Raw genomic sequence first — 14,885 nt, forward strand, 5'->3', positions numbered from 1 at the left:
ATGCGGGCCTCTCAGTGTTGTGGCCTCTCCCGTTGCGGAGCACAGACTCCGGACGCGCAAGCTCAGCGGCCATGGCTCACAGGCCCAGCTGCTCCGCGGCATGTGGGATCTTCCCAGACCGGGGCACGAACCCGTGTCCCCTGCATCAGCAGGCGGAATCTCAACCACTGCGCCACCAGGGAAGCCCCTGCTATTCATTTTTATACTCTTAGCAGTTGACGTATAGAAATGGTAAAAGGGTTGAGTGTGAGTTGCTTTTTAAGTAGCATCCAGACTGCATCCATTGTAATTGGCTGCAAAGTACAGGATGTTAAAGGCATAAAGGTGGCTTATTCCAGTTTTTAACAGCAATACTTACTTCCAGTCATAGAAATGTGATGTGGATTGAAATGTATTGGGTAGCTCAGCAGTTAGATTTGATGGATTCCAGGGCTGGTCTGGTGAGTTACCTGATTGGTCTGCAGCTCTTCTAGAACTGCCAAATAGAAACCCAAGCCCCCGAGGGGCTCCAGGGATTTTTTGGCTGAAAATCTGGACACACGTCTTAGACCCAGAGAAGATGTGGGCTGAGTCTACGTCCCATGAATCAGGCTTGCTCTCTGTCCCAGTTATCTGTCGCTATGTAACAGACAACACAAAACATAGTGGTTTAAAATAACAATTTTTGTTCTGTGGGTTCACTGGGTAGCTCTCACTTGGGTTGTCTGATGCAGTTGCAGTCATATGTTAGCAGGATCTGGAATCATCTGAAGGCTACTTCTCTCCCATGGGCTTGGACGGCTTGAATGCTGGGGGCATCTCTCCTCTTCACATGGCTGCTTGGGCTTCTTCACAACAGGGTGGACTCAGGATAGACAGATTTTTACATGGAGCTTGCTTCCTTCACAGCAAGAGTTTCAAGGGACCGGAAGTGGAAGCTGACAGCATCTTAAGACCAAGACCCTGAACCTGACACAGCATCATTTTATCATTGGATAAAGTGATCAGAGCTGCCAAGACACAAGGGGAGGAGATATAACCCCTCAGGTCCTATAGGACAAATGCCAAAAAATTTGTGCCAAAACTTTTAATCCTCCCCATTCTTTAACCAGGACCCAAGGGTTTGTTGATAGTTGGACGTTATCCTAGTCTCACCTCAAAATGAGCTGCTTCATATTCATGTAGCTCTTTATGCGTTAATAAGAGAGTTTGTGTACACTGTCTCAATTTGCTCTCCTAATATCCCTGTGAAACAATAGATTGGATAATAAGGCAGCTGAGGTACAGAGGTTAAAGGCCTAGGATTACACAACTTCCTAGGGATAGAATGGAGATATAAATCTGAATCTCTTGACTCTCAGTCCATGCTGAGGGATTCTAGTTTATTTGCTGTTTGTTTACCCTGATCACTTTGCTCTCTGACACATACAGAGCTGGGGGAGGAGGAAAGCACATTTCCCTTTGGCTGAAAATCCGGACACACATCTTTGCAGGGGAAGCTCAAGGTGCAAGCAAAGGCAATGTTACATGACTGCTCAGCACATCAGTGAGGACTCTTGAAGCCACTGTACTGGCCTTCCGTCTTGGGAAACTCCCTCCGGATCCTCCAGCGGCAGCAGCTGGGCAGGATGGCAAAGTCAGCCAGGTCCTGGGAGCCAAAGCGCCACGTAGTATAGCACCTGTAGGCGCAGTGCCGCAGCTGGCTGTTGGTAGAATCTGCATCCAGCACCAGCAAGGGCTCCTGGTAGTGCAGGAGGAACTGCAGGACATGTCTGGACAGGATAAGCTTCTTGAACGGCTCCGAGGTGGTGATACAGGCACCCAGCTTTTTCCGACAGCACAGCTCCTCCAAGCATCTTTGTCTCTCAGGGAGTTGGGATGGGAGGCACTTTCCGCACTGGCACCAGTTCGGGCAGTCACTGGGTCTAGGGGTTGCCCTTTCACTGAGCAGCTGGATAGCCTCTGGTTGTCCAGGAATGGGGGGTGGCTCGTGAAGAGACAGAGGCAGCCTGGACAGGTCTGTGAAGTCCATCGGGGGTCTCTGAAAAAGGCAAGTTTCCAAACCCATCAGCACTGACAACCCCTAGGGTTCTAGGTTCTTTAATTTTATTATTAACTTATAAAGTTACATTTAATATTACATTAATACTAGGAGCTATCATTTATTAAAGGTATATATCAGGACTGTGTTTTGCAAGCATTGCCTCATCTAAGCTTTCGGAGAACTTCGTGAGATATGTGTTCTGATCTCCATTTTACAGATTTGGAAAGTGAAATTCAGAAAAGCCAGGCCTCAATACATATATCTCTTTGGAGAGACCTTCTTGCCTTGACCACCTGATCTAGGTAGTTCCCCTCCTCCCAGGTCATTCTCTTATCACATAATGATGTTCTATGTTTGTTATGAGGAAATGATCTTATGAATTGATATGTTTACTTAATGATTCTTCTTCTATATGAAAGCAGGGGCCATGTTTGCTTTGTTTACTGCCTGTATTCCCAATGCCTAGGACAGTGCCCACGCATAGTAGACAGTAAATATTTGTTGACTTAGCTCTGCTTTCTCCTTTCTCACCGTGCTCTCTTTTCTGAAAAAATCCATTTGTTATCCTCCAGTGGAAGTTGCCGTAATTGCCATCATTTATGTCTATTCTTTGTGACATATACCTTCATTCACCAGACAAAGAAAGTCTGAGTTAAGTACATTAAAGTTGAATGGTTCTTGTACATGAATGTTCACAGCAGCACTATTATAATAGCCAAAGGGTGAAAATAACCTAAGTGTCCATCAATGGATGAATGGATTAAAAAAATGTTATGTTTATACAATGGACTATTATTCAGCTGTAAAAAGGAATGAAATGCTGACAAATGCTAAACATGGATGTTTAGCTAAACATGGATGGAACCTTGACATTATGCTAAATGAAAGAAGCCAGACATAAGAGGACAAATATTGTATTATTCAGTTTACATGAAATGTCCAGAATAGGTAAATCCATGTATACAGAAATCTACAGAAAGCAGATTAGTGGTTGCCAAGAGCTGGGGAGAAGTGAGTGAGTAGTGGCTGCTGAATGGATACAAGGTTTCCTTTTGGGGTGTGAAAAGGCTCTGGAGCTAGATAGTGGTGATGGTTGCACAGCATTGTGGATATACTAAATGTCACTGAACTGTACACTTTATTTTTTTTCCTCTTTAAAAAAATTGTGTATTTATTTATTTATTTGGCTACACCGGCTCCCAGCCGCAGCACGCGGGATCCTCGCCGCTGTGCACAGGATCCTCGCTGCAGCATGCAGGATTTTTAGTTGCGGCACGTGGGCTCTTCCAGTTGCAGCATGTGGGATACATCTCCCCGACCAGGGATCAAACCCGGGCCCCCCGCATTGGGAGCACGGAGTCCCAACCACTGGACCACCAGGGAAGTCCCTGAACTTCACACTTTAAAATGATTAAAATGGTAAATTTTAGGTTATGTGTATATTACCACACCCACCCCAACACACAGGAGTTCACTTTATACCCAGATCTGATAAAAACATTACAAGAGTGGAAAAACTTTGGCCAGACTCTCTCAAGAAGAGATGTAAACTTCTTAAATATTAGTGAATTGAATCCAGCAGTAAATACAAAGAATCATACATCGCACTCAAACTGATGTTATTGCAGGTTCCTGCAAGGTTGGCTTAATATTTGAAAACCAATCAGTGTAATGCACCACATGACAGAAGAAAACTCATTGATTATTTGGAAAGAAGCAGAAAAAACACATTATTTTAAAATTCAGTATCCATTCATGATAAAAATTCTTAGTAAACTAGGAGCAGAGGGGAATTTTCTTAATCTGATAGAGCATTCTTCAAAAACCTACAGCAGGGACTTCCCTGGCGGTCCCGTGGTTAGAACGTGGTGGGCCGGGTTCAATCCCTGGTCTGGGAACTAGGATCCCGCAAGACGGGGGGGGAGGCCGGAAAAAAAAAAAAAAGACCTACAGCAAGTACTATAGTGAAATAAAAAACTTTCTTCCTGAGACAGGGAATGAGACAAAGATGCTTGGTCTTATCACTTCTATTCAGTATTGTACTGGACATCCTAACAGGTGTAATAAACTCCTGGAGCTGGAAGAAGCAAGAAAGGAACCTCCCCTAGAGCCTTCAAAGGGAGCACAGCCCTGCTGACACCTTGATTTCAGACTTTGATTTCAGAATTCTGGCCTCCAGAACTGTGAGAGAATAAATTTCTGTTGTTCCAAGCTACCTAGTTTGTGGTCATTTATTATGGCAGCTGTAGAAAACTAATGCCGTTAGTGAAGATGTCCAGCAGCCAAAACTGCTGGGGGGAGTGTGAATTAGAACACCCACTTCAAAAAACTGTCAGGTAGTATCTACTAAAGCTGAACACACACCTGCCTTATGACTTAGCAGTTCCACTCTTAGGTGCCATACGTTTACTGCAGCAGCATCGTTGGCATGAACCCCAAAGTGGAAACTACCCAAATAGGTAGTTCATTCAACAATAGAATGGATAAATAAATTGAATGTTTATAAAACGGAAACTATACAACGAGAATGAACCATTGCTATACACAACATCATGGATGACTCTCACAAAAATAATATTGAGGGAAGGAAGCCAGATACTCAACAGAGTATGTAATGAATACATACTATAGGATTAAAATTTTTAAAAAAATAAAAAAATAAAATAAAATAATTTTTAAATAAAAAAATACTAGAAGAGGTAAAGCTAACCTTGAATACAGGATAATGACTACTTTTAAGGGAAGGTAGTAATTTGGAGGCATAAAAGGGACTTCTGCTAGTAATAGTCACTTTTTAAATCTGGGTGCTGGTTACATGTGTTACATGTGGTTTACTTTGTCATCAATTGTGATTTATACACATTTTTAGATATATTTATATTTAATAGTAAGTTTTGGGCTTCCCTGGTGGCGCAGTGGTTAGGAATCCACCTGCCAGTGCAGGGGACACGGGTTCGAGCCCTGGTCCGGGAGGATCCCACATGCCGCGGAGCAACTAAGCCCGTGTGCCACAACTACTGAGGCCCATGCGCCTAGAGCCCATGCTCCGCAGCAGGAGAAGCCACCACAATGAGAAGCCCACGCACCGCAACTAGAGAAAGCCAGCACGCAGCAACGAAGACCCAATGCAGCCAAAAACAAACAAATAAATAAAATAGTAATTTTTCTCTTAAAAAAGAAAAAAAGACTACAGGAATTTGCTGGCGGTCCAGTGGTTAGGACTCTGTGCTTCCACTGCAGGGGACACGGGTTCGATCCCTGATTGGGGAACTAAGATCCTGCATGCTGTGCGGCATGACCGAGATAAAAAAAAAAGACGAAATAACTTACTGGCACTTCTTCACCTTCAACGTCTTGCAGACTTCTCCCAAGTAGCCTTTGGTTTACCATCCTAATGTGGGGTTCATCCACAAAGGACACATATTTTAATGTCTAGGAAATAAAGATTAAAAGGTTACCAATTTTAGTTCAGAATCACGAATTGCATATCTGAACGTATCTAAAGGCAACTGTTATTCCTATTTCCAAATGACAACCTGTTACACAAGCTAACCAAAAACTCTTGCTAACGAAGAAAGAATGATTCCGAGTCTAAAGGTAAATCAGAAATTGATCCCCAAGCACCTTAATTTGTAGATTTAGAGTATCCACAGCTTACTGCCTCATATCTCTAGGTCCCCCAAGTGCTATGTAAAATTCCTTTGTTGTGTTCCCTCAATTTCAGTTACTCTAGGTTGAATATCTCCAGAACGTTATACTATTGAATCTTAAATTATTTATATTTTCATTAAATTTCATCCCATCTTGGGCCATGAAATGGTGATTAATTTTAGTTGCAAAGATGAACTTTTACTTTAATTGCAAATACTTGTACAATGAACAATGAATTGTGCATTCAGCTGCTAAAAAAGGACAGCAGTGTTCTTGGATAAAAGAAAGAAACCCTCTGTTGTTTTTAAATACCAGCGATTTCCCTTTGATTGGAGGAAATCATGGAGTCAATGTAGTAAATTCCAAATTAATCAAATCAAAACCATACAGATGAACTAAAATTTGACTACTCCCCCATCCTAGGCTCCTTTCCAGAAGCAATCACTGTTATCACTTTTATGAGTGTCCAGTACCTTTTTTTATATGTATATTACCTCCCCACACACATTTATATGTGTGTGTATAATACATGTAGAAAATATACAGAATCTATATATGTGTGTATATAAATGGACATATATAATATACCTGTAGAAAAAACATAGAATTAGTTTGTATGTATTGTTGCTTTTTAACCTATATATGATACCATATATATTGTTCCATAGTTTGCTTTTTTCCTGTCAACAAATGTCTTGGATATTTACTCATGCCAGTACCTATAACATAGTGGTTATAAACATGGATTCTGAAACCAGCCTGCCTGAGTTGGAATTTCAGCTCTGCCACTTACTAACTGTATGACTTTGGGCAAATTATTTAACCTTCCTGTGCCTCAATTGCCTCATCTATAGAAAGAGATAATAGTAGCACCTATCTAGAGTTCTGCTAATAATCATAATCCCGTAAACCTACCTGTAGGGTTATATGAAGATTCAGTGAGTTAATGTATACGTAGCACTGGAAATGCTATGTAAACGTTTGCTTTTATTATAATCTACCTCATTTTAAAAAACTGGTACCAGGCATTCCTTACTATGGATTTATCATAGTTTATTTCACCATTCACCTATTGGACATTTGGGCACTGTCACAAACAGCACTGTGATGGTCATATTGTACATGTGTACTACGTGGGTACCCATGTGAGTGTTTCTCTAAGGCAGGTATAGAGAAGTGGAAATGCCAGGCTGTAAGTATGTCCCATTTAAATGTTACTGGATTTACAAATTGTTCTCCAAAGTCATTATACTTTTTTTGCACAACCAATTTAATAAATCTGACAAAACTGACAAATCCTGGAGCATAAAAATTTGTTTTCCCTATATCTTGCTTCCCCACTTTTGTGTCTGTTCTTCACTAAAACTAAAGGATTCATCTGAGAGATGGTGGATTGGGGTAGAGTCCAGAGAATTATCCACCATGGGATTGATTACACCTATGATTTTGGCCTTATTTTTGCATACTTCTCCGTGGTCCAATGGGCCATACAGGTGTTTTAACATCCCATAGACGCAGCAAGCCTTACCTGCGTTGGCTCCACAATGGATTCACACTTCTTCCTGTAGTAGTATTCATTGACTGCACAGGGTTCACAGCACTTGCAACAGGGATAAATACGGGTTCGACAGCATTTATTTGAGTAAGTGTTGATGAGAAAGTCAACGAACACAGTGGCCTGGGAAAAACCCAGACAAGCACCATGTCAGTGAAACTTCCTTTTGCCAAATCATTTTCATAAAATGTGAGAAAGAGAATCCCTTACCAAACCAAAGTAAGAGAGGTTTGAACCAATGTACACGATCAGCTGGATAATGTCAAATTTTCCTCCCTGGAAACAGAGTACAAAAGGTTACCCGGTTGAAATTCAGAGCAATGCTCTTTTGCTCTAACATGTAATTGTAAGTTCCAGCAGAGGAGGGAGTCTAGTGCCGTGAATTTGACAGATGCATCCAAAGTGTTCACGGCAACAAAGATTAAGGAGACTGAAAATATGAATCCCATTCCTCCTGCTTCTGCCTTTCAGGATGTGCTTGAAAACATGGATGTTTTAAACAAATAAGCACTGGAACTCACACATTGAGAGGAGAACCATTGAAAGTTTTTTTTTCCATTCAAGGTGAGGGTATCAAAAGAACTTTCCCTAAAAGTGATTTGAGATTACTTTGGAAACAGGGAAGGAATGTCTGCACAAACTCTTCCCATAGATGTCCCTGTGGTTTTTATTCTCAGTGTCTTTGCGTCCTCTCACTATATCTCATCGATTCTTGTGGTGCTTATCACCATGTTACATAAATAATACGCTGTCAGACAAGGTATGTGGGCATCTGTTGATTTTTGTATACCCAGCATCCCCTCCTGGAGACAGCATGCCCGTTTTTCTTTGGAGAACCGTCTGTGTCCATACTCAGTCCATGTCGTTTGCGGGGAAGGGGCTGGTTCAGGGCTGGTGTAAGACCAGCCATTGCAAGTGACCCTGGTCACAGTTCAGCAGTGAGCACCTGGCCCATATAGGGCCAGTCAAAGTCAGTGGCATCTGCTGAGGCTTTTGCTGAGATGTTCTCTTTTCACTGAGGTTGCTAAATTGCTAAGGTATAAGTAGCTGCTGACACCACTGCATAGAGATGACCTGCTGTGAATGACACCAAAACAGAGAACAAATGTAAGAGATGGAGGGAGGCAGCTTCCTGATGATGTTGTTAAGACATCTGGATTCATGATGCCTGAAGCCTGAAAATTGCCTCTGGATTTTTCAGTTATGTGAACTAAAAAAAAAGACTTCCTTTTTCCTAAGCCCATTTGAATTGGATTCCTTACAAAGTATTTTGCAGAGGGATTTCTTTCTCTCTCTCTTTTAAGCATCAGAGTATATGGGAAATTGAGTATTAGGTTTTTTCCCCAAGCCCACTCTTGTACTCATTAGATGACTTGTCCATGAACAATGACATTTCTTCCCCCTCTCTGATCCCACATGCAAGATGCACAGTGCCAGCTAACGACTATGACCAAAACATTCACCCTTTGAGACACTACAGCAATAATTAAGACACAGTCATAGGAAAGGAGATGCCAGTAGCTGAAAGCGAGAAGAGACTTACGGTGCCAAAAACCAGGATGTCAAAACGGATCCCAAAGGCTTTTATCAGGGTCCGCCTTTCGGTATTATTTTCCTTATAGTACTTGGCATATCTGTAGGAGGAAAAGGAAACATATTTATAAAGATCTATCTGGAAGTGCTGGTATTTTATGAAAAGAAAAACCGAAACAGTAGCCAATCTAGTCTTCTTTGTCCATCTTCTAGCTCTGCTGTGGTTGGCAAAGGGAAGAACACAATCCAAAACCATGAAATTCTCTCTCTCTTCACCTGGAACCAAGGCACCACTTCCCCACGTCACCTTCTCTACCTCCAGCATCACAGGATGATGGAAAGTCTGTGTTTTAGTTTAAGATTAAAATGAACAATTTTTAACCAATACAGGGTTAACAACAAGAGAAATTTAAAAAAAGTAACTTCAGGCACTCTGATCATTCTGTAAGAGGGAAAAGTTTAGCTTCTAGAACAAAGAGGGGGAGGATGAATCTTAGATACTAATGAATGGATTGGGAACAGGTGCCCCTCAGCAATCTGCTCTAACTGTGTTTTCTTAAGATTCTGTATTTGTCTGTTTGGCATCCATTATCACCAGGGCCAAACTAGCCGACAATGTTGTTTACATGCCCCCTGCAATCCAGCTTTTGCGAGTCCACATCTCCAGCCACCTCCTGTATCTAACTTTCACACACCCAGCCAACATTTCCCCTGCCCTAACTTGCCCAGGGCCAGGTACCAGACAACCAGAGACCACCCCTGTAGCCCAGAGCCCACCAACATTACTCAAACTAGCCAATCCTAAGCTGTTTCCCCTGCCCTGCCTTGCCTTTCCCACAGAAAACACAGTAAAGGCTCTGGGCTGTGCTTTCCCCTTTCTCCTGCTAACCGCTGACCAAACCTGGTGCTTCCCCCTGTGGCCCTGTGTGCCCCATCTCTCGGGAAATTCTTCTTTCAAGGGCATTGACTTCTCTGTGTTATCACTCAGTCACCTTTACAAATTAAGACCTGGGCACAAATCACAGTCACCCAAAATATGCAACCCAAATCAGTGCTACAGTCAGGGAAAGTGGCATGTTTTGTTTTCCATGAATAATTAGGAAGGCTTAAGCCACATGCCTCACAAAACTTTTAAATCTGACCCTCCCTCTTACCACTTTTGGTGGTTGTTTTTAGGTAAGGACATATATTTTCTTTGAGTTATTAATTCATAATCTATTTACAGGTGTGGGGAGAGAAGAAAACAGAAAACAGATGCTCTGCCAGAGTATAGTATGGAACATCTGAAATTCTTATTCTTTTTAAACTCACGATCTGACATTGAGATCAGTTAGATAGTCTCAGGTGCTTCAGTGCCTGTTTCTGGCCAACGGCGTTTCAGTTTCTTTGCATCTGATTGTTCTCATTCCATGACAGTACTTTCTTCTGCTCTATTAATTGATTTGTTTTTTAAAATACAAAGCAAGCATGCATCACCACTCCATGCCCCAGGGTTGCATTATCTCTCTATGCAAGCTGTTTTGCTGGAAGGTTAACATTGTATAGTAAATACTTGAATTTCTGCTTTCAGGGTCTTGGTACAGTGGTTCTCAAACCGAGGGCAAGAATCACTTGGGAAGTGTGTTCAAAAGGCAGATTCCTGGGCCTCACTCCCAAAGGGTGGTTTCAAAATGTTTGAGGTGTTTCTAGGAATCTATTTCCAGGAAAGGTACCAGGTGGTTCTGATGCAGGTGATCAGTGGGCCACACTCAGAACACCAGGCCCTGGGCAAGGATGTTTTTACACTCTGTAGTGGGTTGAATAATGGCCCCCCAAAAAGATAAGTCCAAGTGCCTAACCCCTGCACCTGTGAATGTGACCTTATATGGAAATAGGATCTTTGCAGATGTAAATGGATTAAGGGTCTCAAGATGAGATCATCCTGGATTTAGGGTGGGTCTTAAATCCAACGGCTGTATCCTTATAAGAAAAAGGAAAGGGAGAGTTGAAACAGAAACACAGAGGAGAAGGTCATGTAAAGACGGAGGCAGATACTGGAGGGATGCAGCCACAAGTTAAGGACCACCTAGAGCCATCAGAAGCTAGAAGAGGCAAGGAAAGATCCTCCCTTAGAGACTTTAGAGGGAGTATGTCCCTGCTGACACCTTGATTTTGGACTTCTGGCCTCCAGAACTGTGAGAGTTAAATTTCTGTTGTTTAAAGCCATCAAGTTTGTGGTAATTTGTTATAGCGGCCATAGGAAATGAATACACACACACACCCATTCTGAGAAGCAGAGAAGCACATCAGGCATTTTATTCTGTGTGGGTCTTCCCTGCTTTACACATCTTGTAAATAAACTGAATAATTGAAGAAGCCATGGATCTTTTGGTAAAGGACAAAATTCTGCAACGTGATCAATTCCTTCAACTTCCTATGTTTTAGAAAGTTATATTTTCTCATAAACCTCATATAACCTCTAACTTCTTTCCCTTTTGTGTGGCTATTTGAAAATAACTTGTCCAGTTACCCGTCAGATCTTGACATTTTATTTTTGGCTAAAGATTTCTTCTGGTGCTTATTCCAGAGAACCAATGATCTAAAACTTTGTTCTAAAAGAATATTAACATGACAACCAGTTCTTCAGAAAGCTCAGATCTCTCCAGGAGCTAATGTTCTTAGGCTTAGCTCAGCGACTTGAAGAACATTTGTTAACATCTGATTGGTACATTGCCCTGCATGCGTCTGCTGATTGCTGAAAAAACAGCCTGTGAGGGCAGTCGGGGACCACTGATCCAGGCCTCTCTTTTTGCTAATGGCCACAAGCCTACTCAGTAGAGCAGCTGGGAATGATCAAAACATTACCTAAACTAGGAGCTGGTTTCAGGGCCCTGGATGAAATTCCACTGACCCGGAGAAGGCAAAATCCTCTTACATCTTGATCTCAGCCAGCCTTTAGCCAAGGGTCTCAAACTCAAATGCCTATAGGGGCCAGATAACAGAAATGAGTGATGCAGCCAGGTAAGAGGCAATAAGGAGTGGTGAGGACCGTGGCAAACCAAGAGCCACATGCCCTTTCTAAAGGGAACCACTGATACTCAGCTCTAGCTGAGTGCTCCCTGTGGAATATGAAGCCAGTGTTGTCAAATGGTTTGATTGTTTTCAAATAGTTTAATTTTCAAAAAAAGTAGGAAGTCCATATTTTTATGTAGAATGTCTCAACTTTCAGAACATTGTGCAGCCCAAAAACAAAAACAAAATTTGAAGCCTGCTTCCCAGTTAATGATGCTGCTTTAAGTAAAATATAAATAGAGCCATTTGCTTAAGTGGACCCCTCCAGAACTCAATAAGAGTGCTAGCAGAAGAGTTAGGAAGCAGTGAATGTGTGTGTGTGTGTGTTTGCACGTGCACGTGTACTTTGGCCTGTACTTGCATGCTCAGAGTAAGTAGACACTTTATTTTATTCATTCTCCCAGGCAGCTAGCAACCTGGTTGTAGAAAGAAAATATAGTCAGATGAATCATCTAAGAAGAAAGTATGTTTGGGATGCTAGAAAATATAGTCTAGACCAGTGCTTCTCAAAATTTAATGTGCACATGAATCTCCTGGGAATCTTAAGATGCAGATTTTGACTCAGTAAATTGAGAGTGGGGGCTGAGATTGTACATCATAACAGGCTCCCATGTGAGGCCCATATTGCTGGTTCCAGGATCACATTTGAGTATCGAGGGTCTAGATTAGTGATTCTCAAACTTAAGTTTGCATTAGAATAACCTAGAAGGCTTATGAAGACAATCCCCAGAGTGTCTGATTCAGTAGGTCTGGGGTAGAGCCTGAGAATTTACATTTCTAACAAAATACCACATGACGCTGATATGGGGACCCACACTTTGAGAACCACTGGTCCAGACCATTAGTACTAAAAGTATTCAGAGAAGCTAATATGTTTGCAAGTTGATTCCCTAACATGGACTCCTATGTGTACAGTTTCTCTTCTTAACTAGGAAAATTCAGTCCTCAGGAAAGTGCATGATGCCTATGGGGGTCCTATCCTGTGCTTGGAGAGGCCTTTTCTGGTTGCATTTCCCCACACCCCCATCACACTATCTTGTTTGATTTTCTTTGAAGCATTTATCATCATCTGAAATGGTTTTGTTGAATTTGTTTGTTCTATTGAGGTATAACTAACATATAATAATAAAATGCACAAGTCCTAAGGGTTCAATTCAATGAGTTTTGACAAATGAATACTCTTTGTAACCTACATCCCTACCAACATCTAGAACATTCCATTACCCCAGAAAACTCTTGTGCTCCCTTCCAATTGGTTCCTACTTCTCCTTCCTACCCCCAAACCCCAGCCCAGCAGCCATTGTTCTATCTTTTTTTTTTTTTTTTTTTTTTTTTGCGGTATGTGGGCCTCTCACTGTTGTGGCCTCTCCCATTGCGGAGCACAGGCTCCGGACGTGCAGGCTCAGTGGCCATGGCTCACGGGCCCAGACGCTCCGCAGCATGTGAGATCTTCCCGGCCTGGGGCACGAACCCGTGTCCCCTGCATCGGCAGGCGGACTCTCAACCACTGTGCCACCAGGGAAGCCCCATTGTTCTATCTTTTATCATCACAGATAAGTTTGCCTGTTCTTGTACTTCATATAAATGGCATCATAGAATGTACTCGTTCAGGTCTGGCTTCTTTCACTCAACGTAACGTCTGTGGGATTCATCTATGTTGATGTGTGTATCAGTAATTTCTTCCATTTTTATTTATGTTAAGTAGTGTTTTATTATATAAATATATCACAATTTATCTCTCCATTCACCTATTATTGCACATTTGGGTTCTTTCTGGGGTTTGCCTATTATGAGTAAGGATGCTGTGAACATTCATGTGCAAATCTTTTTGTGGAGATATGTTTCCTTTCTCTTGGGTAAATACCTAAGAGTGGGATTCCTGGTTTAGAGGATAGATGTATGTTTACCTTTATAAGAAACTTCCCAACAAGTCTCTAATGTGATTGTACCATTTTACACCCCCACCAGAAAAGTAGGAGAATTCCAGTTGTTCCTCCTCCTTGCCAGCCTTTGGAATTTCCAGTGTTTTTAATTTTAGTCATTCTGGTGGGCATGTCATTATATTTCATTGTGGTTTAAATTTGCATTTCCCTGGTGACTAATGATGTTTTTTATTATATTTTTATTGGAGTTTTTTAATTATATTTTTGTCTTATATGTATAGTCATGTCCTATTAGGATATATGCTAAGCAGTAACTTGTCTATTTTGTTTACCAATGTATACCCATTGGGGCAACAAATATTTTTGTCTTCAATATATATTTAATGAATGAAGAATGCCAGTATCAACATCTTACCAGCTTCTTAAGCAAATTGTATAACCAAGGGATATACTCAGCAACTCTCTCTGTAAAGGAAACAGCAAAAGCCTGCTTTGTGTCTGGAACCAGAGCACAAAATGACCAGCCATAATAACCACAGTCACAGAACCCTGCCTGGCTCCCACAGGAAATGAAAGGTCATGGAGACTGTGTTATAAACCTCAAACTGAGAGGTCAAATTACTGCTGGCCCAGTGTTGTAGGGACAGGCTGAAAAAATTATCCAGATGTAGGAGGTAACATGGAAACAAAGTTAGGGGCACAAGATCACCAACGGGAAAAAGTCAGGAGCGGAGGATTGAACTGTGCAGAGCATCAAAACAAGAATAGATCAGCACAAAACCAGCACTAGCTAGCTTAAGAGTGAAAATGAACCAGAATTCTAGTGAATTCATAGGGTTGAAGTCCAGAAGCTAGAAGCATAGGCGATGTACTACAAAGAACCTTAAAAATTAGACAAAACTGCAGTGAGGGAGCAATGTTACCCAAGGTATCAGGAGACTGGGCTTCCCTGGTGGTACAGTGGTTAAGAATCCGCCTGCCAATGCAGGGGACACGGTTCGAGCCCTGGTCCGGGAAGATCTCATATGCCGCGGAACAACTAAGCCCGTGTGCCACAGCTACTGAGCCTGCGCTCTAGAGCCCACGAGCCACAATTCCTGAAGCCCACGTGCCTAGAGCCCGTGCTCCGCAACAAGAGAAGCCACAACAATGAAAAGTCCGCGCACCGCAACGAAGACCCAACGCAGCC

At 42.0% G+C, this 14,885-nt stretch overlaps 1 protein-coding gene across 1 annotated transcript in view; it reads right to left on the reverse strand.

The window, feature by feature from the left end:
- Positions 1 to 1,522: 1,522 nt before the first annotated feature.
- Positions 1,523 to 14,885, reverse strand: part of P2RX7 (purinergic receptor P2X 7) — a gene marked incomplete at both ends in the record, with an annotated part of 50,550 nt that continues 37,187 nt past the window's right edge. The window contains 5 exons of the mRNA XM_079717275.1: positions 1,523 to 2,020; positions 5,354 to 5,455; positions 7,203 to 7,352; positions 7,440 to 7,505; positions 8,773 to 8,863. Of these exons, the coding sequence (XP_079573401.1) occupies positions 1,523 to 2,020; positions 5,354 to 5,455; positions 7,203 to 7,352; positions 7,440 to 7,505; positions 8,773 to 8,863 (907 nt within the window). The remainder of the gene's footprint in view (positions 2,021 to 5,353; positions 5,456 to 7,202; positions 7,353 to 7,439; positions 7,506 to 8,772; positions 8,864 to 14,885) is intronic.

The sequence above is a fragment of the Hyperoodon ampullatus genome (assembly GCF_949752795.1).
Source record: "Hyperoodon ampullatus genome assembly, chromosome: 13".
In the NCBI taxonomy this organism is placed as follows: domain Eukaryota; kingdom Metazoa; phylum Chordata; class Mammalia; order Artiodactyla; family Ziphiidae; genus Hyperoodon; species Hyperoodon ampullatus.